Source organism: Rhinolophus hipposideros (assembly GCF_964194185.1).
Source record: "Rhinolophus hipposideros genome assembly, chromosome: X".
Classification (NCBI taxonomy): Eukaryota; Metazoa; Chordata; class Mammalia; order Chiroptera; family Rhinolophidae; genus Rhinolophus; species Rhinolophus hipposideros.
The window spans coordinates 1777059-1801376 of NC_138046.1; the positions used below are offsets into that span (position 1 = coordinate 1777059).

At 39.1% G+C, this 24318-nt stretch overlaps 1 protein-coding gene across 9 annotated transcripts in view; it reads right to left on the reverse strand.

The window, feature by feature from the left end:
- The window catches only part of TAF1 (TATA-box binding protein associated factor 1), an 89897-nt gene that overhangs the window by 45441 nt on the left and 20138 nt on the right, over positions 1–24318 (reverse strand). For 7 of the 9 annotated variants that reach the window (XM_081041704.1, XM_081041701.1, XM_081041698.1 and 4 more), the window contains exons 23-32: positions 22707–22920; positions 22076–22241; positions 20727–20938; positions 18042–18150; positions 17503–17601; positions 17009–17186; positions 13022–13089; positions 11151–11273; positions 10257–10349; positions 10085–10169 (exon numbers count right to left, since the gene is read on the reverse strand). In XM_081041704.1, the coding sequence (XP_080897830.1) occupies positions 10085–10169; positions 10257–10349; positions 11151–11273; positions 13022–13089; positions 17009–17186; positions 17503–17601; positions 18042–18150; positions 20727–20938; positions 22076–22241; positions 22707–22920 (1347 nt within the window). Of the gene's footprint in view, positions 1–2957; positions 3772–10084; positions 10170–10256; positions 10350–11150; positions 11274–13021; positions 13090–17008; positions 17187–17502; positions 17602–18041; positions 18151–20726; positions 20939–22075; positions 22242–22706; positions 22921–24318 lie in introns of those variants that run through there. The other 2 variants (XM_081041706.1, XM_081041705.1) reach the window with 1 other exon arrangement.

The window sequence follows — 24318 nt, forward strand, 5'->3', positions numbered from 1 at the left end:
TAAGTCTAGCTGTGCCCATTTTTCTTTCTGTACTCTTCGCCCAGCTCTACATGATACCAATTACAATAGGTTATATGGAGTAAGCACAGGGGAAGTTAACATTGATATATATCCCTCATGGTAACGTTTTATTTTGTTTTTCCTGGCACCACACAGTTGCCTTGAAAATACAGAAACTCCAGGGCTGAAAGCAAGACTTTTTCTGTGTCTCCTTTCTCTTTTAATAACTAATAATCTAATTTTATTTTATTTTTTTTTAATTTTTTATAGTTTTTTATTAGATTCAGGTGCACAAGACAAAGAAATACTTAGACGTTTATCATTTATATCCCTTACATTGTGTGAATCCCCCTCCCCCATCCACTATCCCTCTGACATCGCACACAGCCATTACATTTCCACTGTCTCTATTCCTAATGCTGTACTCCGCTTCTTGTAAGTATATACATACGTATATATACACATATATGTATATGTAAAATTATAGTTGGCATTCATTATTGTTCAGCTTCAGGTGTACAGTGCAGTGATCAGGCTTTGCCGTAGCCTTAGTCTTTTCTGGAGTGTATTTGTTTACTGGCGTATTCTACTATCTCACTCAGCACAAGTACAGGACTTCCACTGAGCTGCTGCTGCCTTACACCTGATTGCTATGTCACTATCTACCAGCTCAATACAGAACGTAAGAGAAGAGGGCTGGGAAGTTAGAGCCAGTAGATGTCTATTCCCTATCAAATTTAAGCAGAAACTGAATTCTTGAACAACAAAGTAGTATTCTCATAGAAATGAAATGTCAAATGACAATATCCTTGGGAAATCTACTTCAGCCACAGCATTTTTTAAAAAACAAAGTAGAAATCCAAGAACCTCAACCTAAACCTCATACTGTATACAAAAATTTAGATATTTTTTCAGAAATATTCATAATGATATTCAACTCCTTTGCTTTTTTGAGTCACATATAAACAGGTATTACTTAAAACCACATACTTACACAGATGAAAAATTGCCCATAACATACTGTCAAGTGAAAATAAAATGTAGAACAGAATGTAAATATAGGATTTCTTTTGTTAAAAAAGAAAAAGCGGATCAAATATATGGTGATGGAAGGAGAACTGACTCTGGGTGGTGAACACACAATGGGATTTATAGATGATGTAATACAGAATTGTGTACTTGAAATCTGTGTAATTTTACTAACAAATGTCACCCTAGTTAATGCTGGTTTGTAAGCAGCTTTTCACTAGTTTTCTGTTTCATTTATATCACTGCATGCTTGTAGGAATATTTCTATAGGAAATTTTGATAAATGTTCTCAAAGGTTTCTAAAAGGTTGTACCTGTTTACAGTAAAAATAACAGTGGAGAAGGTCTATTTTCCTAGAACCTCTCCAAACATTTGGAATTACCAGTGTTTAAAAATCTTTACCAATCAAATTCTTTCTGTAAAATTCAAGTGTATAACTTAAACCAAAATTTTCCATCATAAAAAAATAATTTAAAATTGCTCATCATAAAAAATTGCTCATTAAAAAAAATCAAACCTTACAGAATTATACAAAGTGAAAAGGAAAAATCTCCCTGCCCTTTCCTTCTTTCCATCCCTTTCTCCAGAGTAGCCAATTTCAGGTTTGATGTGAAGTACTTTGGACCTTTTTCTATATGTACTGTATGCTTTTTCTTTTTTTTAAATTTATTGTGACAATTCTTAGTGAAATTACATAGATTTCAGGTGTACAATTCTGAAATTGTTATTTTTACTATAAACAGGTACAACCTTTTAGAAACCTTTGAGAACATTTATCAAAATTTAACTGCCATTCCAACACGTTAAGTGGCCAAAAGAGGAATGGTTAAATATGATACACACATCTATGTCATGGAATACATTAAACAGAATGATAGGTGTCTCTATGTACTAACATGAGACAGAATCAGTAAAGATGTCAGTTCTCCCCAAATTGATCTATAGGCTTAATTCCTATCAAAATTCTGCCAAAGACTTAATTTTATTTATTTTTTTAAAACTTTTATTTATTTAAGTGTTTTTTTCCAGGACCCATCATTTCCAAGTCAAGTAATTGTTTCAATCTAGTTTTGGAGGGTGCAGCTCACAGTGGCCCATGTGGGGATCGAACTGGCAACCTTGGTGTTAAGAGCACAGAGCTCTAACCAACTGAGCTAACTGGCCGCCCCAAGTCTAATTTTTTTTTAAGTATTGCATTTATGTATGTATGTATGTATGTACATATGTTTATTTTTAAGGAAGGCGCAGCTCACAGTGACCCATGCAGGGATCGAACCGGCAACCTTGGTGTTATTAGCACCACGCTCTAACCAACTGAGCTAACCAACCATCCCAAGACTTTTTTGAGATAGACAAGATTCTTCTAAAATTTATGTAGAAAGGCAAAAGAATAAGAAAACAATTTAGAAAAAGGCTAAAATGAGAGGACTCACTCTACCTGACAATAAGATTTACTATACAGCTATTGTAATCACGGCAGTGTGCAGAGGGGTAGATATGGTACGTAGGATCAATGGAACAAAATAAACCCAGAAATAGACCCACACACTCAAATGATTTTTGACAAAGGTGCTCAAAACAATTCAATAGAGTAAGAATATTCTTCTCCAAAAATGATAATGGAACAACTAGATATCCATAGGCAAAAAAAAAAGAAAAAGAAAAAGAACCTCAACCTAAACCTCATACTGTATACAAAAATTCAAGATGGATCATGGAATTAAATGTAAAACACTAAAACTATAAAGTCTTAAAAGAAAATATGAAAACCTTTGTGACCTTGGCCTAAGCAAAGACTTCTTAGAGATACACCAGAAGCACAATCCATAAAACAAAATTGATAAATTGGACTTCACCAAAATTAAACATTTCTGCTATTCCAAAGACACTGTCAAGAAACTAAAATGACAAGACACAGACCAAGAGAAAAACCCTTGTAAATCATTTATCTAATAAAGGACATGTATCTAAAATATACAAAAGAACCCTCAAAACTCATTATTAACGAGAGAACTACACAATTAAGACTGGGGCCAAGAAATGAACAGACACTTTACCAAAGAAGACACAGATGGCAAATGAAGACAGGAAAAGATGTTTAACATCAACAGCCATTAGGGAGATGCAAAGTAAAACCACAGTGAGAGAGAAGAGGTACAGTTTTTAAAAATAGAGGTGATGTACCTACTACAGAGAAACCGGATCATGCATACATCACTGGTGGGAATGTACAATGGTACAAGCACTCTGGAGAGAAGTACGGCAGTTTCTTATAAAACTAAACATACATTCACCATCATACTCTTGGGCATACATTCCAGAGAAATGAAAATTTACATTCACACAAAACCCTGTATATAAATGTTCACAGCTTTATTGTTCATAGCAAACTACTGGAAACCTGAATGTCCTTCAGTGAGTTGAACAAACTCTGGTACAATGAAACAGTACTCAACAATTTTAAAAAATGAACTACTGATACATTTTAACAATTTGGATGGCTCTCAAGAGAATTATGCTTAGTGAAAAAAGTCAATCTCAAAAACATTGTATTATTCTTTAACATGTTTAAGTAACAAAAATCTAGAGATGGAAATCAGATAAGCAGTTGCCAGGGAACAGACACAGTGGTGGTGCATGTGAAGGCTGCAGATACAAAGACGTAGTAGCATCAGGAGTTCTTTCATGGTGATAAAACCGTTCTAAATCTTGACTGTGGTGGTGGTTATACGATGGAGTAACCTGCATAAAACCACACACACACACAAACCAATACAGATTTTTTAAAAGGTGCAAACTGAATAAGGTCTATAATCTAGTTAATGGTAATGTACCAATATTGATTCCCTGGTTTTGATTTTGAACTACAGCTACGCAAGGTGTCATCACTGGAGGAAGGTAGGTAAAAGATAATAATCTTTGTATTATTTTTATAATTTTTGATTATAATTATTTTCTTTTATAATTATTTTAAAATACAAGTTTAAAAAAGCAGATCAAGATATATTCATGAGTAAAGAATAAATTATAGAATAAAAATGGCAATATTTATAAAAAATAAATTTAAACAAACATTCTTAAACATGTTTTATATCAGTGCAGAGAAACGTATGGAAGGCTATACACTAACTGTTCCCTCTGGGGAATGAAGCTGTGGGAAGGCAGGCAGAAGCTTTAATTTTTAATTTTACATATTTGTATATTACTTGACCTTCTTATAAGAAATATGAATTTTTTTTGTTTTGTTTTATTATTATTAAAGTTTATTGGGTGACAATTGTTAGTAAAGTTACATAGATTTCAGGTGTACAATTCTGTATTACATCATCTATATTTCACATTGTGTGTTCACAACCCATAGTTCTTCTTCCATCACCATATATTTGACCCCATCTACCCTCTTTTAGGACCCTTTCCCCCCTTACTCTCTAACCCCTAAACTATTGTCTATAAGTTTTTGTTCATTTGTCTTGTTTTCAGTGTTATATACCACATATCAGTGAAATCATATGGTTCTCTACTTTTTCTGTCTGACTTGATTAACAAATAATCTCAAGATCCATCCATGAAATATGAATTTTTTTATTTTCTTAAAAATAGGTCTGACAGGAATGTGAATGATAAGTTAGAAAGAGGTAAGTCTGAAGGCTGAGACATTGGCCAGGTGACTATTATAATCTGGGCAAAACACAATGAGGGCGTTAGTGATGTCTTGGGAGTTGGGGATTCATTCAAGGGAAAGAATCAAAAACAAGTGAAGTGGGCCAGCCTGGTGGCTCAGGTGCTTAGAGCTCCATGCTCCTAACTCCGAAGGCTGCCGGCTCGATTCCCACATGGGCCAGTGGGCTCTCAACCACAAGGTTGCCAGTTCGATTCCTCGAGTCCCGCAAGGGATTGTGGGCTCCGCCCCCTGCAACTAAGATTGAACATGGCACCTTGAGCTGAGCTGCCCCTGAGCTCCCAGATGGCTCAGTTGGTTGGAGTGTGTCCTCTCAACCACAAGGTTGCTGGTTCAACTCCCACAAGGGATGGTGGGCAGCGCCCCCTGCAACTAGAATCAGCAACTGGACCTGGAGCTGAGCCGCACCCTACACGACTAAGACTGAAAGGACAAAAACTTGAAGCTGAACAGCACCCTCCACAACTAAGACTGAAAGGACAACAACTTGACTTGGAAAAAAGGCCTGGAAGTACACACTGTTCCCCAATAAAGTCCTGTTCCCCTTCCCCAATAAAATCTTAAAAAAAAAATAAGTGTGGTTTCTAGATGTAGCTACTGGGTAATGCTAAGATTGGAAACAGTAAAGGAGTAAAGGACAGAGGGAGAAAACTGGAATAGAGAAGGAAAGAACGATGTGAGTTTAAGGCACGTTTGCAGTTCAACTGGGACACCCAAAAGGAAATGTTCAGCAGGTGACTGGGACGTAGGTCTTTGCCCAGGACAGAGCTGAGAGTCATCAGGAAAGGGGTGGTGCTTCCAGTTATAGGAACAGGCAAAACTTCATTCCGCAAAGGAGACTGAAAAGGAATGGCCTAAGAGGTAGGGGGAAAATGACAGCTGGAAGTTGTTATGAAGCCAATCACACTACAGTTTCAAGGAAGAATAGGCAGTGATGTCAAACACTGGGGTGAGGTCCACATAAGGACTGAAAAATGTCCACTAAATCTGGCAATTATGTGATCCTGTTCATGTGGTATGGTGGGCAAGGTAGAAACCAGATTAAAGCTAAGTGAGACATGAATGGCAGGTGAAGATGCGGGGAAGAGATGCTACATACTCATAAGAGAAAGAATCTTGAAAACGTCTTAAGTAAAATAAGCCAGAAACAAAAGGACAAATATTCTATGTAACGTATGATTCTAGTTATGAGGTACCTACAAGAGGCAAATTCATAGACAAAGCAGAACAGAGGTTTCCAAGGGCTGGGAGAATGTTTTTTTTTTTTTCTTTTTAAATTGTTTAATGGGTACAGAGTTTTTGTCAGTGATGATGAAAAAGTTTTTAAAATGGACAGTGGTGATGATTGCACAACGTGAATGTACTTAATGCCACTGAACTGTACAAGTAAAAATGGTTAAAAGAGCACACTTTTATGTTGTGTATATTTCGTCACAATAAAAACAAAAAAGTCTGGCTGTGAAGAGAAAGGATGACAGCCAAGAGGCTGCAGCACGATTGAGGAATATTTTATTCTCTTCAATGATATGAGACACTTAACCTTTATGTAAGAATATTTATGTCTTGGCCCCAATCTCAAGAGTCACTGATGGCAAAAAAGAATCTTATTATTTATTAACAGCCAAACTTATAGTCTCATAAGACAGACTTAGAAACTAGTACATTCAGGTGCTGCATCAACAACATTCTGGTCAGTGATGGACCAAATACATGACGGTGGTCCCATGAAAATTATAATGGAGCTGAAAACTTCCTATCGCCTAGTGACGTCATAGTGCAATGCATTGCTCACGTGTTTGTGGTGATGCTGGTGTAAACAAACCTACTGTGTTGCCCATCCCATAAGAGTACAGTACATACATTTAGGTTAATGGGCGACATCATCTACGTTTGTATACGTGTACTATGTGATGTTCACACAACGACGAGATCACCTAATGATGCCCTTCTCAGAACGGATCGCTGTTGTTAAGCGGTGCATGACTGTATATGGAAATACTGTCAATATTATATTAACCTATGAACACTACTGAAGCATCTATTCATATTCTTTAAACTGACTGAAACCTTTAGATTTAATAACCACATAGGGAAAAAAGCACATGTGTAATAGCAGCAACACTTTTAAATTACCTAGGAATAAACTCAGCAACAAAAAAGTAGATGCTCAACAGCAACAAACAGTATAAAATATATAGGAATAAATTAAACAAAAGATGCCTAGAAATTATGCGAAGAAAACTACAAGCCTGTACTGGGGACATAAGAGAAAATATGAATAAATGAGGAAACATAAGTTCCTAGATGAAGAAATGCAGTATTATAAAGATAGACGTTCTTTCCAAATTAATTCACGAGTTAAATAGATTTCAATACTATTTATTTGCAAGTGAGAATCTAACAAAAATGATCCTAGAGTTTATTTAGAATAATTGGATGAAGACAGCCAAGAGATTTAAAATATAAAGTCTGACTGATGATCACAGTAACACCATCTGGTGATAATAGTACAAATTAAACAAACCGGTAAGTAAAATAGAAAGGAAAGACCCCAAATAGGTTCAAGGATATGTAAGAATTTCATATATGATAAAGGTAGCATTTCGCTAAGTACAAAAGGATAGACTGTTCCATAAATAGAACTTGGACATTTCGGTTAATCATTTCGAAGAGAAATAAGTTAGATATTTACCTTACACATTAGATTCCATTTTTAAAAAACTGATAAGCATTCTAATATTTAAAATATGTATGTATGTATGTATGTATGAGTAGAAAATATGGTTGGATAGCCTGTGGGTAGGGAAGGTCTTTTAAACAACTAAACCAAAGATAGAAACCATAAAGGAAAAGACTGATAAATATAACTACATAAAAATGAAGTTTCTCTATGTCAGAAAACACTATAAACAAAATGAAAAGACCTCTGGGCACGATGGAGTAATGGCTATTGGACTAGTCTTCCCACCGTAACCAGAAAACTGAAAACAAAAACATGAAACAACTGACCAACAGAAGTGCAGGACTATGATCCCTCAGAGAAGGGAAATAAAGGCAGTGAGCCCTCCAGCTGCTCATGGGTTTCTACCGAACCCACGCAAGGCAGCTACAGAGCCTGTCTGGAGTCTGGGGTGGCTCAGACAGCTGGAAGTTGCAGGGCAGAACTGGAAAGGAGGGAGTTCCACAGGAAAATAACTCAAGACCTGCAGAGGCTCCCTTGAGTCTCTGGCTGAATACTGAGTTCCATGTGTATAGGACCAGACTCTACAAAGGGTCCTATAAACAGAACAACGATCAGAGCTCACAGAGTTGGGAGTTACTGAATCAAAAGTAGAAAAATCCTTCCCAGGACATTTTGGGGGTACGTGTATTTCACATGGAATTGAGATTGTAGGGTCCCAATAAGCACCCAATAAGCCTTAGGCTCTCAGGTCTTATGACACATGGTCTACTTGTCCCAGATCCGCCCTGCAGACAGCTTCGTATCAGCTGGTTTCGGTGTGAAGAGCGCCAGAGGAGGAACGTGCTAGGAACTTCTTTGGGAAAAGGGATCTGACCGTGACTAGCTCGGCATCACCGACTGGTACAGACTATTCAGTTTACTGCCAACTTAATCAAGCATTTAAGTACAAGGCCTCTGCCAACTACTTAGGACTGTATGGCTTTGTTAAGGCTGGCAAAAGTTTGGGCTGTTTTGCGGAAGGGATTTCTTCATCTGTATCTCTTCTTTCACTGACATCGAATGTTGTGTGCCTTTTGATACTATTACAAATAGTTCCAATCCCAAATTTGGGGGTTCCCTGACGAGGAACGTTCTTTTCAAATGTTATTTGCATGTAAACAAGGCTCTGAGATCGCTTCAGCACCTATGTTGTAGCTGGAAGACATAAAGGCTTGAACACTTACAGTGTGCAGTCCATCATCACCTCGGAAGTGCAAGACTGGTCCTCTGGTGTGTACTGCGTACTTCCAGGTGCAGTTTTATATGGAGTGCTCCCTATCTTCCACTTGCTACCTAACGACCCGACACCCAAGTGCTAGGTGCTAAGTGTCATATGATATGAAACATGACATCTTTTGTACTAAAAGAACATCCGCTGTGGCATTGATGGTGCACGTGAGACCTGTCCTACTATCAGGTACTATACACAAAGTAACACTTTTGCTTCAAACTTTATTGGTTTGGCCAGATACGAACCTGCCTGTTTTTAATTAATAGTAACCGAGTCCATGTAGAGTCGATTCCCCACGTAATTAAGTATGGCATATGGCACACAAGCCCTCTAAGAAGTGATTCCTATCTATCTGTCTATATATAACCAGCACTCAGCAACAGGGGCACTGAAACTGCCATTCCAACAACTTGCTTCTTCAGCCTATAATGCAATTGCAGGCCTCTATGCCATTACATATTACTATTCTCTCTGCCTAGAACATTTTCTCCTCCATATTCTTTGCCTGGCAAACTCCACGGATCCTTTAGAACTCAACTTAAGAAAACTCTTTTTCGGAGAGCTTCTTTAATCCCACTCTGATTTAGATATCCTGTTCCTGTGTTCCTCTGGCATTCATCTAGCGTAATATTTAAGCTCCGTAATTTTTTTTCTGTTTCCCCAACTAAACTACAACCAATTTGGAGGCAGGGACCATATCTAATTTCATTTTATATTTGTAGCCTCTATCAGTGTCAGCACATAGTAGGTGTTCAACCAATGTTTACTTAACAAGTCAGTCATTTAAAAGTGAAGTCTATTAGCTCATTTACGAAGCCTTACCCAGCCCCTCGCCTGTGCACTCCGCACATCCTTGTAATAATACACAGCCTGTGTCAAGCGGCATTTTAACTGCTGTTCTCCATTAACTGGATTGTGAATTACACGAGGACAGTGACTATGTCCTTCCTACCAGTAGATTAAGTAGCTAGCAGAGAATCTGGCATGTATTATTCAATTAGCTCATTTACCGAGCAAAAACTCCACCCTCTGAGGAAGCTCACCGTGGCCTCGAGTTACACAGCTCCCTAACCTCCATCTAAGAGCCTGGGCATAGGTGAGTTTTCACATCTCATGGAAAGCAGTGATGGCTCAGAGCCCAAAGTAGTATCCATTTGACTTTTATTCTCATCTCATTTTTCTATACTTTCCAAAGCTTAAAAAATAAATGTACATTGCTTTTTCTTTATTAAAAGTTATTAACAAACTTTACAGAACATAGACACTAATATATGTGCCTGCTTGAAAAAAGGCAGCGTAAGATGTCTGACTGGTTCTGCTATCACTGTTCAAGGCTGCGTTATGCACTGAAATTTTAATAATGGTCACCAGTGTTGGATGGATGGGTTAATGGAAGGAGAGGAAAACAAGGAAGCATACCCACCATTGTACTTAACACTGTTGGCCAGAATAAGGTTGACATCATCTAGAAAGCTCTCTCGGCTCTGATACTTGTGCTTGGAGATATTCTGTGGTTAAAAGAATCAGGGACTCAGATACACGTACAAAGTACGGTAACTGGATTCCAAAAACACACCTGAGATCAAATCACTCACCTTACGTATAGTCTCTAAATCCATTGGATTGACAATCACTTTGTAATAATCTGGAACAAACTTCTTATTAACTGGGTGATGAAATGGCCAAGACTAGTAGAAAGAAAGCATAAGAAATTAAATGGAAACCATTTTTTCTACTGGAGATGCTCAATCTTCAATGGGTCACAAATACTAAGAGACTCTGACGAAAGCTATAGATAGACCCTTTTGCCAGAAAGACACATAATCACACAAAACTTCAGTACATATAATTTAAGAAGTTCATGGACTCCTTTAAGGGTTCCTATGCAGATAAAGAACCCCTGCTCCACACTCACAATTAAAATGTGTTATTCCCTAGTCCCACCCAGAAGTTTTATAAAATTACACATATATAACATATACCTACAACACAACAGGAAACTTAGTTCAGAATTCCTAGGCAGGATAAGTACAACAAAATCATACATAGAATCAACATGGTAGTCCTGTCATACAGTTACCAAAGACAAAAAAATGAAACAAAAGACAACAAACACTGAGTAATTATCAAAGTGTCATTTGCCAAGAAGCACCGCTAGACCAAAAGCTCCCCATTAGCTGGCATACTAATTTCTCTTCAGAGTCGTTCAGGAGTGTTCAAACACTGAATGTAAACAACAAGAAGAAAGAACCTCTCTATGTCCACAGATTCCAGCCTCTTTGATTTCAATGATAATGCACTCATACAGCAAAAAAGTTGGTTTTTATCAACTTTAATTTTAAAAAAGTCAGTTTTCAAAATTATGTATCAGTTTGAATCGACAACCACCACCCTCCAGACTCCCTGACATACACACAAATGCACACCCTATGGTCCTTTCCTTTTTTCCCTATACGAGTTTCACAATATGTAGCACAGAGATCACTTACATCTGGAACTGCCATCATTTTCTGGGTGACAATATTGTCCAGAATGAAAGAAAATGCCACTTGGTCATCATCATCCAGCAAGGGGTTGATAGCTTTCTCTAAACGAGCCAGTTTGTCTTCTTTCTGATGTGAAACAAAACAAAAGAAAGGCAGCGGTTTCCCTGAGGTGCGATCACCATAGAAAATGAAGGATAATTTAAGGTTCAGCTGTCTACTGCCCTGGCCTCAAAAGGTCTAACTGTCGACTGTTCAGTTTGTTCGAAGCAAAATGTCCAGATAAATGACATTCCGGTAAAAGGGATATACCAACCACTCCTATAAGTATTCCTTTTTTGTTTTTCAATTCAAATTGATTGGGGTGACAATGGTTAGTAAAATTACATAGGTCTCAAGCGTACAATTCTGTAATACATTCATTTATATCACATTGTGTGTTTACCACCTAGTCAGTTCTCCTTCCATCACCATTTATGTGACCTCCTTTTTCTTCTTCTCTCCCTCCTCCCCCATTACCCTTTGGTAACTACTAAACTATTGTCTGTGTCTATGAGTTTTTGATTCTTCATTTGTTTGTCTTGTTCCGTTGTTGCTTGCAGTTTTATATCCCACATAGCAGTGAAGTCATGTGGTTCTTGACTTTTTCTGACTTATTTCGCTTAGCATAATAATCTCAAGTTCCATCCATGTTGTTGCAAATGGCAGGATTTCATCTTTTCTTATGGCAGAATAGTATTCCATTGTGTATATATACCAAATCTTTTGTTTGTTTGTTGTTGTTGTATAATTTATTGGGGTGACATTTGTTAGTAAAATTATATAGATTTCATGTGTACAATTCTGTACCACATCATCCATAAATCCCATTGTGTGTTCACCACCCAGAATCAGTTCTCCTTCCATCACCATATATTTGATCCCCCTTACCCTCATCTTCCACCCCCCCACCCCCCCACCAAATCTTCTTTATCCAATCATTCCTGTAGGTATTCTACATTTTATTCTTGTAGATCACCAAAAATATACATCCCTGGGCAGCCAAACCTTAGCTTCCATAACAAAAACACTTTCACCAAGTTTAGTTTTAATATCACACTGTTTTTGTTGTAAAACTATTGTTGGAAACACTGAACATATCACTGCTGATTAATGACTTTTGTGAAAGGAAATCTTACCCAATAAATTCATTTCAGACCATACTAGGAAAAGGCTTGTATTCTAATTGCTCCATATCCTCACCAACACTCACTTAGTATTGGCAATCTTTTTCTTGTCTTTTTAAATGTTAGCCTTTTGGTGGGTATGTAGTGGTATCTAATTGTGGTTTCAATTTGCATTTCCCTAATGATCAATCAGGTTGAGAACCTTTCCATGTTTTCTGGCCATTTGACTATCCTCTTTTATGAAGTGTCCACTTCAACATTAACATTGTTATTGCACTTGCATTTGTGTAAGCTTGTAAGGTACCATATTTTCTTCAGTAAAAAGATGGAATACAGATTATCTTTTAAAAATTAAAATTACGCCCTGTCAAAACACAGTCTCTGAGCTCCAGGTGACTCCCTGGAAAGTCAGTTTCCTTTGCCCTTTTTTCTAAAGAGTTGTGTGGATTCTAGACTTTAATCCCAGCTCTACTATTTAACAATCATGATGCCCAAGACAAGTCATTTTCTTCTATGGACCTCAGTTTTTCCGTTTACAGAAGGAAGGAATTGGACTATATGATTTCTAAGGTCCCTTCCAGACTCTAACATACTAAAGATCTGCTACTCCCACATTTCTCTACTCTTCCTTCTGTTATGATCCCTACTTTCTCCATCCTGCTACCTCCACCTTCAAATTCCCCTGCTGTTGTCTCGTTTTCAATGTCTTACCTCTTTGAGTTTCTCATCACAGAGATCCAGCATGGATTGAGAGATCTGGGTCAGTGAGTGCTTTGGCCCTAAATTAGAGAATAAGAGATGGGACTGTTACAAATGGGAAGCAAGGCTGCCAACACTTCTCTAGACTTCTAACACATTTACTTAAGCACTGAACATGTGCCAGGCTCCAGCCCAGCTGCTGGGTTGGACAGGTATATCAGTCTTATCTCCATCTTTTGGTGCCTAAGACATAGCAGACACACAATACGGATGAATAATTTTAACTCTCCCTTATTTGTGTATATCCACACACAGTACTGCTGTTAACACTCTGCCTTTATACCCTGCAAATGATAGTATGGATGAGGAATGACAATTTGTTTAAGGAGAGCAATGCATTACTTATAATCTTTCCATACTCAGGATATAGAATTTATGACTGCAACTTTTGTTTGTATGATTTGTGATGTCCTCCCAATACATGGCTAATCCAAAGCCTTTCTCATAAAACAATCTCTATCTTATCTCAGACTATTACTTGAGTTTGCCTTAAATCAGTAACAAGAGCTTCAGAAAATCCTCGAACTACTTCCTACACTCCCTGCTTATGGCTGCTCTAATTTAAGCTCATCGGGATAGTTACAACTTTTTCATCTAGACAGTAATTCAGACTACTTCCTTTTAATATTAGTTGATTATCTTCTTCTTTAGATTCTTTCGTGTAAGTATTCCCCAGAGCTTAAACCTCAGCTCTATTCTCATTTAGCATTCATGTGTTTAGTCATTCAGTCTTCAATGACTGACTGTCATGTGTTCAATGATGACACTAACGGAAAAATAAGACACAGTTCCCACCTTAGTGCTTGGTTTAGTCAAGAGAATGACATGAAACTAAATCACTGTAAGACCGAGTATAAGTGCTTGAAGTATCTGTGGATGAAATGATACGATACCTGGAAATAACAGACTAAACAATAATCAACATCAGCAATTGTTGAACTGGACGAATAAACACACTGAGGATTATTTACTCCCCTCCCCACTACTGAATATGCCTGACAACTTCCTTAAGAAAGTTTAAAAAAACTGAGTATCAGTGTGAGTAAAGGAATACACTACTTGCTATAAAATATGGAGGGGTTGTGTATGAAATACGTTGTAAGTTGTTTTACAACAATTACATCTGCATACTGGGGAGGAACAGGAAATGCTTGTTGTGACTGACATTTGAGCAGTTTCATTAACAAAGAGTAGAAGTTCATCAGGTAGACGATACAGCAGAAAGATATTCCAGAGGAAAGAAAAAGTGCAAAGACACAGAGGTAAGAAAATTCATGAAGCATCACTTTTCAGAAGAGGAACTGCAAGTGGTTTCATACAACTGGAAAATAGGTATGTGTAGAGGAGAAGGAGGAAATGGAACTTGGGAAGGGAGGAGGGGCCACATTACAAAGGTCTCATAGGTGACAGAAAGCCATTGAAGATTTAAGCTGGAGAATAATTTTTTAAGTCTGTGTTTTAGAAGAAAATACTCAGTCAACAGTGTGTGAAGAATTAAGGCAAGAAGCAGAGGAAAAGTTTAGAAGCTACTGCAAGAGGTCAAACAAGAGATGACAAGCCAGTAGCAATGGAGACTGAATGGGAGGGCTGCGTTCCAGCAGACTGAGGTACAATCATGGGACTTACTGATCTATGAGTGTGGGGGAGAGTGGGTGGCATCAAAGATGACCACCGTTTCTAGGCTGCACAACTACAGGGATGGGAATATCATCAATGTGAATAAGGCAATCAGATAAGAGTTTCCGGTAGGGCACGGAAGAATGGGTTATGTGTGGCAGGTAAGGGGCCACATGAGTACAGAGATACTGGCTGGAGATAGTAATATCAGTGGATCTATGGTAGCTTAAGTCACCAGAGTGAAAAAGCTAAAAAGAGATTAAATAAAGTATTCCTGAAAAAGAGAGAAGAGAGTATCAAAGGAAAAAGTGGTCAATAGTGCCAAATACACCAAAGTTCAAGAAAGATATTTCTAAGCACGTGCAAAGACGTTCAACAACAAAGATAAATACTGTAGGATCTCATTTACATATGGAAACTAAAAATCCCCCGAAACAAAAAGAAAACACCCCAAACTCATAGAAAATCAGATTTGTGGTTACCAGAGTTGGGAGTGGGGAGAAGGGGAAATGGAGGAAAGTGGTCACAAGTTACAAACTTCCAGTTTTAACTAAGTATTAGGGATGTAATGTACAACATGACTGTAGTTAACACTAATGCACGATATACAGAGGATGCCAAAAAAATGTATACAGATTTTAAGAAAGGAAAAAACTGTATTAATATATACCATTAACAAAAGGTGAATACAAGTCACGTTTGACTTCTGCAATGACAAGAGGTGCTCAAAGTGGGTACCATCAGCGTCCAGACACTTCTGATGATGGCGAACTGCTTGAGCAACGTTGACCACAGTGTTAACATCGCTTAAAATGTGTATTTTTTTTGGTATCTCCCATATATGTAAGGTTGTGAGAAAGTTAGAACTTTCAAATTTCTATTTTTTTACTAACCTCTCCACCTAAATGAACCATAGGTATCTCAAAGTTTGTATTTTCAAAGTCAACTCTTACCTTCCCATTCCCCTTCCAATCTGATTTTTGTTTTAAGTCTTGATCCTTGCAACTTGAATGACAGTTGGGCCTAACAAATTTATTCTTCCCTTGTATGTATGTGGCACTCTGCTAGGCCATGGGAATACAAACATGAGTAAGATAGTCTCTGGGAGGTCACAAAGTGGTGGGAGAATCAGACATATAAATAATTATATATGACACAGTAAGAGCTATAAAATTTGATTTGATTGAGCTAGGAGGGCACAGAAGATAAAATAATTGATATTTTGGGCAATCTGAATAAGTCTTCATGAAGAGATGATATGAATTGGTCTGGAAATATGAATGGAAATTCACCACTGAAAGGGAAGAAAGGGCATTCCAGACAAAGGACAAAGACTGTGCAAAGGAATGAAGAAATGGCATAGCACATTTAGTGAGATATACTGTTGAGTATGGCAGGAGTGTATCGTGAGTATGGGAGCCAGTCACTGGAGATCCACTGGGTCGGACCTGCTTGTGAAAGGTCTTCAAATCCAGGTATTACTGTTGTCCCATGTTTACAGATGAGGAAGCTATGAGAGCTTAAATAACTTGTCTAAGGTAACTCAATTAATAAATGGCAGAGCCATGACTCATACCCTGTCTGTACTCTGAATCCCTACACTTACATATGAATGTGTGCTCAAGGACACAGGTGGAAAACAGAAAAATGTGACCCCTACATGCAGAAACTGCACTGTTTTCCCCCTTTAAAGACTTAACAAAGATTTCTTCCTCTTTGCCTTTCCAGCTTTCTAAGCAAAATATGACATCCTCTATAACAGGTTTATAGACCAAATCAGATTCGCACACAGCAAATACAGTCACTGGCACATACGTTCACACTGAACGTCTCTCCCGTCTGTTTTCCTAGGCCTACTTCTTCCTCCCACTACTCTGCATACAACTGTTTCATTTCAACAGACTCCCAATTTTCCAGAGGATACATTAAAAGTGGAAATAAAAAGAAGCAATACACAGTTGATCCTTGAACAATGCCAAGTTCAGGGGCGCTGACTACCCCTGGAGGTGAAGATCTGAGTATAACTTACCGCAGCCCTCTGCACCCTTGGATTCCCAACCACCAGTTGACCTTGAACAACATGGGTTTGAACTGTGAGGGTCAACTGACAACTCTGCACATAAACGGACCCCCGCAGTTCAAGGGTTAAGTGTGTATTAAATTACTAAAACGTACACTACACCTGATTTTCATAACCCCAAAATACACTAATCCATTGTGGGTCCTTTCATTCAGTCCAGTCTAGTCTGAGTTTATGACTAGTAAGGGATACATAAGGATGTGCAAAGTGCCCTCTGCAGTCAAAGAACAGATAATTCTCACCGTTGTAGGTTGCACTGTTCTTCACAATGAGCTCCAAATGCTCTCTGAACTCTTCCCGAGATGGGTACAGGCGTTTACGCACATTTTCACGGAGAGTTTGTAAGTCCATTGGTCGAGTGATGATTTTGTAGTAGTCCTTTACGACCTTTGCATTGACTGGAGTGTGGAATGGGTATGTCTGTGCAAACAAGAGTCAGCACCACGCATGAGCAAAGAACACTTGTCAGAGCCAGGTCCTGAAGACTCTCACATCTTACCGGTCTACCTGCCCATCAACTCTCAAAGGAATCTTTCTAGATGGAGCAGGTCTGTTTCCTCTACTAAACTGCTAAACAAAAACAGAAACAAAAACAAAACAAAACAACCAAAAAACTACATCCCAAAGAAAGTAGGGGTTCCAGGTACCTAGGACTATACTGCCCTCTATCTGAAATCACAGACAGAACAAAGAGCCTTCCTATCCCCTACTGTAGATATTAATGTGATGAACTCACATTTGGAAGGTCTCTCATGTCATTGATGATAGACTCCAAGATGGATGACAATGTCACCATGGGGTCTGTCCGGCGCCGGTGGATGGACTTATGAGGTCTCTTAAGGAGAAACAAGGAAACCAGAATTCTTTATAGATTCAAACCACACACACACACACACACAAAACAAACAAACAAACAAACAAACAAACAAAAAACACCCAGTATTTTCAAGCTAGACAAACCTATTTTGGAAATCTTTTTTTTTTTTTAATTAATTTTATTGGGGTGACAATTGTTAGTAAATTTACATAGATTTCAGGTGTACAATTCTGTATTACATCGTCTATAAATCCCATTGTGTGTTCACCACCCAGAGTCAGTTCTCCTTCCATCACCATATATTTGATTTGGAAATCTTGTAATGAACAGTACACATACTTTTTGGGGACAGGCCAAAGGGAGAATCTAGGACTGTGTCAGAGGCATCCGGGGCTTAGAGGGCTGAGGGAATCAATGAAAAGCCCATCTGGTTAGAAAGGAGCAACGCAAATACTCACATTCAAATAGTCACAGTGAACAGTGGTGCCAACTCGCCGTTTCTTCTTGGGAGGAAGTTGCTGTTTCGGGAACTTGAGAACCAGAGATTTTCTGCGAACCTCATCTGCACTGCAACAATAACAGTTTCATAGTGTGCAGTTCCTATTTCTAGTCCCCAGAAAAAAAGCAACTACAGTGAAAAAGTCCAAAGAACCTGAGCATGAGCCTGGGGAAGAAAAAGCCAAACCGAAGGCCAGACATCCACCTTTTAAGGCTCAAATCAGGCAAGGCCTCATAGGATCTCCAAATTAATAAAAAGCTAGACAAGCCAAAACTTCACCTCAGTTTCCTATTTGGAAGATAAAGGAACTAGGCTAAAGGAATTTCAAGTATCCTTCTAGCTCCAACATTCTCTTAAGGCTAAAGGGCTAGGAAACAACTTCTTCAGAATGGAAACAAGGAAGAAATCAAACTGGTTTGAAAAGAAAAACTAGTTTGAGTTTCCCTCAATCATTAAAAGCCCATCCACCTTCTTCCCTCCCATTGTATGGGATCGAGATATTACATGTTCCTTTTCTAATGTGCTTCAAAACATGACTATCACAGATATTGATAAATTAAATCAACAAGGACAGAAAAAGAACCAAGAACTTAAAAGAAACAGAAACAAATGAATAGAACTGTGTATGGATCAAATTAAAAATTATACACAAAAAAGAATTCAAGTGTATTTTGAATATAATACCCTGAACATACAACTTCAGTGGCATATGATCCAAGAACAAGCTAGCGAACACACGGACTCTATAGGTTTGTTGTTGGTGGTGGTATTGGTATTGTAATTCTCAAACTTTTTTTGTATGTATCATAGAACAGAACAAATGAATCAATATACTGATGCTGGGAACCAGAGAACATATGCTAATATAAAATGGGGGTAGATATGGAAGAAGCTGTAGATACAATTTGAATTGGAGGTATCGCTATGAAGTTGTGATTTACAATACATGTATATTTCCCAGTTTTGTGCACTAACAGCCTAAAAGCAATGACCAGTGGCAACGAGCACGCCTAACGTCTAGATCTTGGTTTCTAAATACCACGCCCCAGTAAATGGAACCAGGGCTCCTTTGGAGAAATGGCTGATTCTAGGTCTGGGACAGGAAAATTTTAAGAAGAGCCCAGAACATCTTGTACCAGAAAGCAAAGCGATTCTCAAAGATTTATAGAGTTACTGCAAAAGGATACAAGATCTGGCCTGAAGCGGTCAAATCTGGGACAATATGGGTGTCAAGATTAATAATGAGGTTAATGAATTACACTAAGTTTACAAAGGAAAGATTGCAGAATCCATACTGGTACTCAGAAAGGGAAGGAAGCTCTTCTTTACAGAATGCCAGTTAACGTAGAAAGGACGCTAGAATTAGGGGGAACACAAAAACATTGTTCGTAACCCCCAGTGTATAACTGAGTTAGGCAATGATCATCAAGGGATGCTAAAACTATTGAGAGAATGACTGTTAGGGAACAAGACGTTCACCCACACATTAATTCCAAAGGGAAAAACATACCCTTATTAAAGAGGCATCTGGGGATCATCACTTTAACAAGATGATTAAAATAGTAACCAAACCTGACATTATGCGCTTGCTGATGTGGCATATTAAGTACATAGTATCACCTATGTAGTGATCTTGCCAAAGACATGTAAGCTGAATACAATCAACGAGAAAACAACCAGACAAATGCAGAACGTGGGGTATTTTATGAGACAATTGGCCTGGACTCTTCAAAAAATTCAATGTTATGGAAAACAAAAAAAGGCGGGGAGGACAGTCTAGCTTAAGAGAGACTCAAAAACACTTACTGTTTGAACTGGGATTAGAGCCTAAATTTGGGGAGAGGCAACGAAGGACACTGAGACAACTAAGGATACATGAATAAGGACTGAATATTAGATACTACTGAATTAATGCTTCTTTTCTTAGGTGTAATAATAGTATCATGTTTTTATGTCCTTATGCTAAAGCATTTATAAGTGAAATGTCATGATGCCTGCAACTTACTTCCAAACAGTTCAGCAAAGGAAAAGTTTTAGATAGTAAGGATGAAACAAATGTGACAAATGTTAACAGCTGATAAACGGAGAGAAATAGTATTCTTTTGACTTTTCTGTAGGCTTATGACTTCTGTAGGCTTGCAATTTTCCAACTAAAAAGTTAGGGAAATTTTTTGTTTAATTTAAAAACCTCTCCATTTGATCACCTATTATATTATCTGAGGGCAAGAGACAGGTAGGCAGAGGCATAGTTTATGTCTCTTACTCCTTCTGGATGGTCCATTACTAGAACATTCTAAGATTAGGGACCTTCGAAATCTTACAAGTGCCTGACATAGAACAGGAAGAACGTCTACTATACGCCAGGTACTGTGCTTTATGTAGTCTCTCAGTTTTACCTTCAGAACCACCTGGTAAGGGCAGTTTTATATGGCAAATAAGGAAACTTATTTAGAAAAGCCAGGTAGCATGCCCAAGGGCAAGCCTGTAATTTTCATTATTGGCAACAATTACCGAGGACAATCCATCCAAGTTCCTCTGCCCTCAGTTCCACGTCAGAGAACACATCACATCCAACAGTGCCAGCCATCAGTATCACCAACCTCCACCAGAGCTCCCACAGCACTTCCTGCCTGCTACCCCTTACCTCTCAATGAGCTGTTTGCCCAACACAATCTTGGTCCCTTCAACCTTGATAAGTTCTTCATTATCATTATGAATGACTGTCTTTTCCAACTCCTCCTCCTGTTCCTCTGTCATGGCAACAGGATTGGAAGGTGGAGCATTTGTCTGATAATACAGGGGACAGAATTTGTTTGTCCTCATGTGTCCAATGGCACCACAAGCCCCACATTTGAGCTGCAAAAGGAAAAGTATCAATATGTCAGCAGTAAGCAGGCTGCACGATGGTAGCGTGAAGAAATACATACAAGGCAGGAGAGAAACAAAGGCAGGCTCGGAACTTCTGTTCTCAAAGAACTGTTATACACCTTTCAACCAGAAGCCACTGGACAAAAGTGAAAATGACACATTCAAGAAAATCCAGACACTGAATATTTTTTTTAAAAAATCAAGTAAGAAAGAAAAGGGAGAGGATTTCCATGACCAGTTTTAGTAGTAAACTATGAAAATATTAAATATGCAGCAGAAAGGACGTTGGAAGCCCATGGCTGCATTCGGCAACACGGACATATTCCCAGCCCCAAGGAAAAGGCTCATACCAAGTCTCCATCTCAGTTTACAACTGACCCCAGTTCCACCTGCATAATGGGGTCAGTACTGTACATGTTTACATATAAGGTAAGGTCATATACAAGAAGGGACATTAAAATACTGTAATGACCACAGTACATGTCAACAACAGTTTGTATCTGCTGGGACTTTCATAGTTTACAAAATGCTCCCTATGCACTATACAACATTAAGACAGGTATGTTTTTCTAGAAACAGGTTTGGAGAAGTTAAGGTCACAGAGCTATTAAACGGCAAACCAGTCCTGAAGCCCAATCTTCTGTCTGCAAGCCCATGGCTCTTCCCACTGCATCACAGGTACTTCCTTTCATGGTGCACGTTACAGCTACGCTGCACAGTAACCTCTGAAAGCCTACCTGAGTTATGCAAAGCAACCCGTATTTCATGTTTGCTTCTGCTGCTTCTTTTAATACACGTAATTTTAACACAAGACGTTTATGTGTATGTATGCATGTACACACATGTACATAGGTACATAAACATACATGTAAAAAAGAGCCACTAACCCTACCTCAACTCCTAGAAAATACTTCCAATGGATGAAGTATGAAATGACACCCAGCAACACCAGGTTAGGTCTGGTGCTGTTGGTACCAGTCATTCTAGTGCTGAAGACACCCAAGCTGTCCCATCAATTCGAACTAGCTTTCCATGATAACGTGCTCACTTCAAGTAAGGGGGGGGATGCCACAAGATAAGAGGACCTTCGCTTTGGTAGTTACCATCACGCCACACTACACTTACTTTTAGGTCAGGGCGCTCCTTCATTTTTTTCGGTTTTTTCTCAGGAGGACCCTTAAGCTTCTCCTTTTCCTGGTTCCGCTTAAGCCGCCTCAGTTGCTCTTGAATCCTCCGCCGTTCTTTTCGCATCTCTTCTCGATGCTGTTCATCAAAAAGGGCAAATTTTCGACTGGATAACAAGGGGGAAAAACACATCACAGGATCATAAGCAAACCTAAACCAAGAGCACTGTCCAAAGAGCTAAACACCTCTCAACTCAAGTAATCCACCCATACTGAAATGAAATGCTACCGGCCACTCCCATCTCCCCCACTCGTGAGCCTTTCATTTGCAGAGTGGCACCACTCTCAGAATGACAGTGATCCCGAAGAGTGCTGCCAACCAAACAGCCAAAATGCAGAGGACTCAGGTGGAACTGAAAATCCGCCTTTGTTTGGCATCAGATTTGGAATTCTCCTTGTACGTAATTTGGTGCTGTTCTAACCCAAAGATCTAAAAGGCAAGACAGTTCCCAATTAACAGACTTCCAGCGACACCTGTGCGGAATCCTGTCGCTGTAACTCAAGTAGCCACCCTCACTCCACTCCCCACCATTCTTATCATCCTTATCACAGACGGGGGGAGCCCAACTCACATGAACTCCTCATCTTTTGTGGTCCGTATGCGCACATAGGCGTCTATGACAGCTGGCTTTCGGACCGTCTCACAGCGAACATACTCTTTCCCCTCTTCATCTCGAAACGTGCGATAAATCTTGAGACAACGGCCAGTGGCAGAGGAGTTAAGGCTAGTCACAGAAGCTGTGTCATCATCTCTGTGATTGTTTACTGATGCTGCTGAGCCTGCGGCTGCAAGGCAGAAAAAAATTTCCATACATTCGCCCTACCACCCCAATGGCCATTTCCTTGGGGTTGAGTGAAGACCTTGAAGCTCAACATGCCACAAAACTATGGTTCTACAGAAAGCATTCAAGTTCCCCCAGCCCCCCAAATATACCGAGTTGTCCTTTCCTGCTTTCATTTCACCACTGCCAACATTCCCATTCTTAGAAGTCCAAAAAGTTCTGAAAGGATCTCAGAAAACTGCGTATTTGCTACAAGGGACAGAAGAGCAGAACCTGTACGGACTCCTCTGAGCAACAGTGCAAGAGGAAAATCCAAGCGGGGAGCAGTGGTGAGCACATTAAAGAAAAGCACCCAAGCAGCCAAGGGGAAAATGGCACCACAGAAACAAGTCCAGAATCCTCAGGCCTAGAGTATGTGTCTCAAACTTTAATTTGAATAAATAGCCATCACCTGAGGATCTCATGAAACTACAGCTTCTCCTTCGGTAGGTGTGGGGTGAGGGTGAGACCCTGCATGTCTATTATAACAAATGCCCGTGTGGTGTAAATACCGCTGGTCCCGGACCACACAGTAGTCAGGACAAAAAAACTAGACGAAGTTTTTCAGAGAGAAGGAAACAAAGGGAAGACTATTACAAGTGAGAACGGTCATTTAAACCTTCGTCTTCAGCCTTTATCCTCTCTCTCAGTGTCTAAGTTTTCCATGGCCTGTTTGACATCCATTCTGGGAAGGGTCATGGGGACCTCAAACCCCACACATTACACCTTCCCTTCTTAAACCCGTTTCTTTGTTTGACGTTTCTACTTTCATCAATGGCACCACCATGTTTCTAGCAAGCCTAGAGTAAAATAAATACTAAGTCCACCTGGGTTTTCTCCTCTCTTCATCCCCAATGTTCACAGCCCAAACTAGCACAGGTCTTTATCACCCCCACCCGCAACTTCTACAATTTCTGGTTGGTTATTTGAAACTCTTCGGAGGGCCTAAGACTGCTCAGAGAATCTTCTGAAAGCATGGATCTTCTCCTCAGAAAAGGAACATTTGCACAGAATTCTACATGTGATTTCAGAGAGTTGGAGAAAAACCACAACCCCTCAAATTCACCCACAGATTCTGTATTAAAAATGCTTCCGTCTAGGATGCAAGTTCACTTGACGTACAGCACTGATAAGCCCTGGTTTGGCCAGGCCTGGCACAGACAGAGGCAGCAGGAGATTGGCAGCATCCCTTCAATTTGTGCTCACAGACAAACCCAGAGCCCCATTTTCAGTAATCTCATCTCTACCTCATCTCCAGGCTTTTCTACACTCATCCCCTATTTGTCTGCCTCCAGCTTTGCCTCAGTTATTCGTCTGAAGTTATTTCCACTTTTTTGGTCCTTCTCTTTTTTCTCTGGCTGTC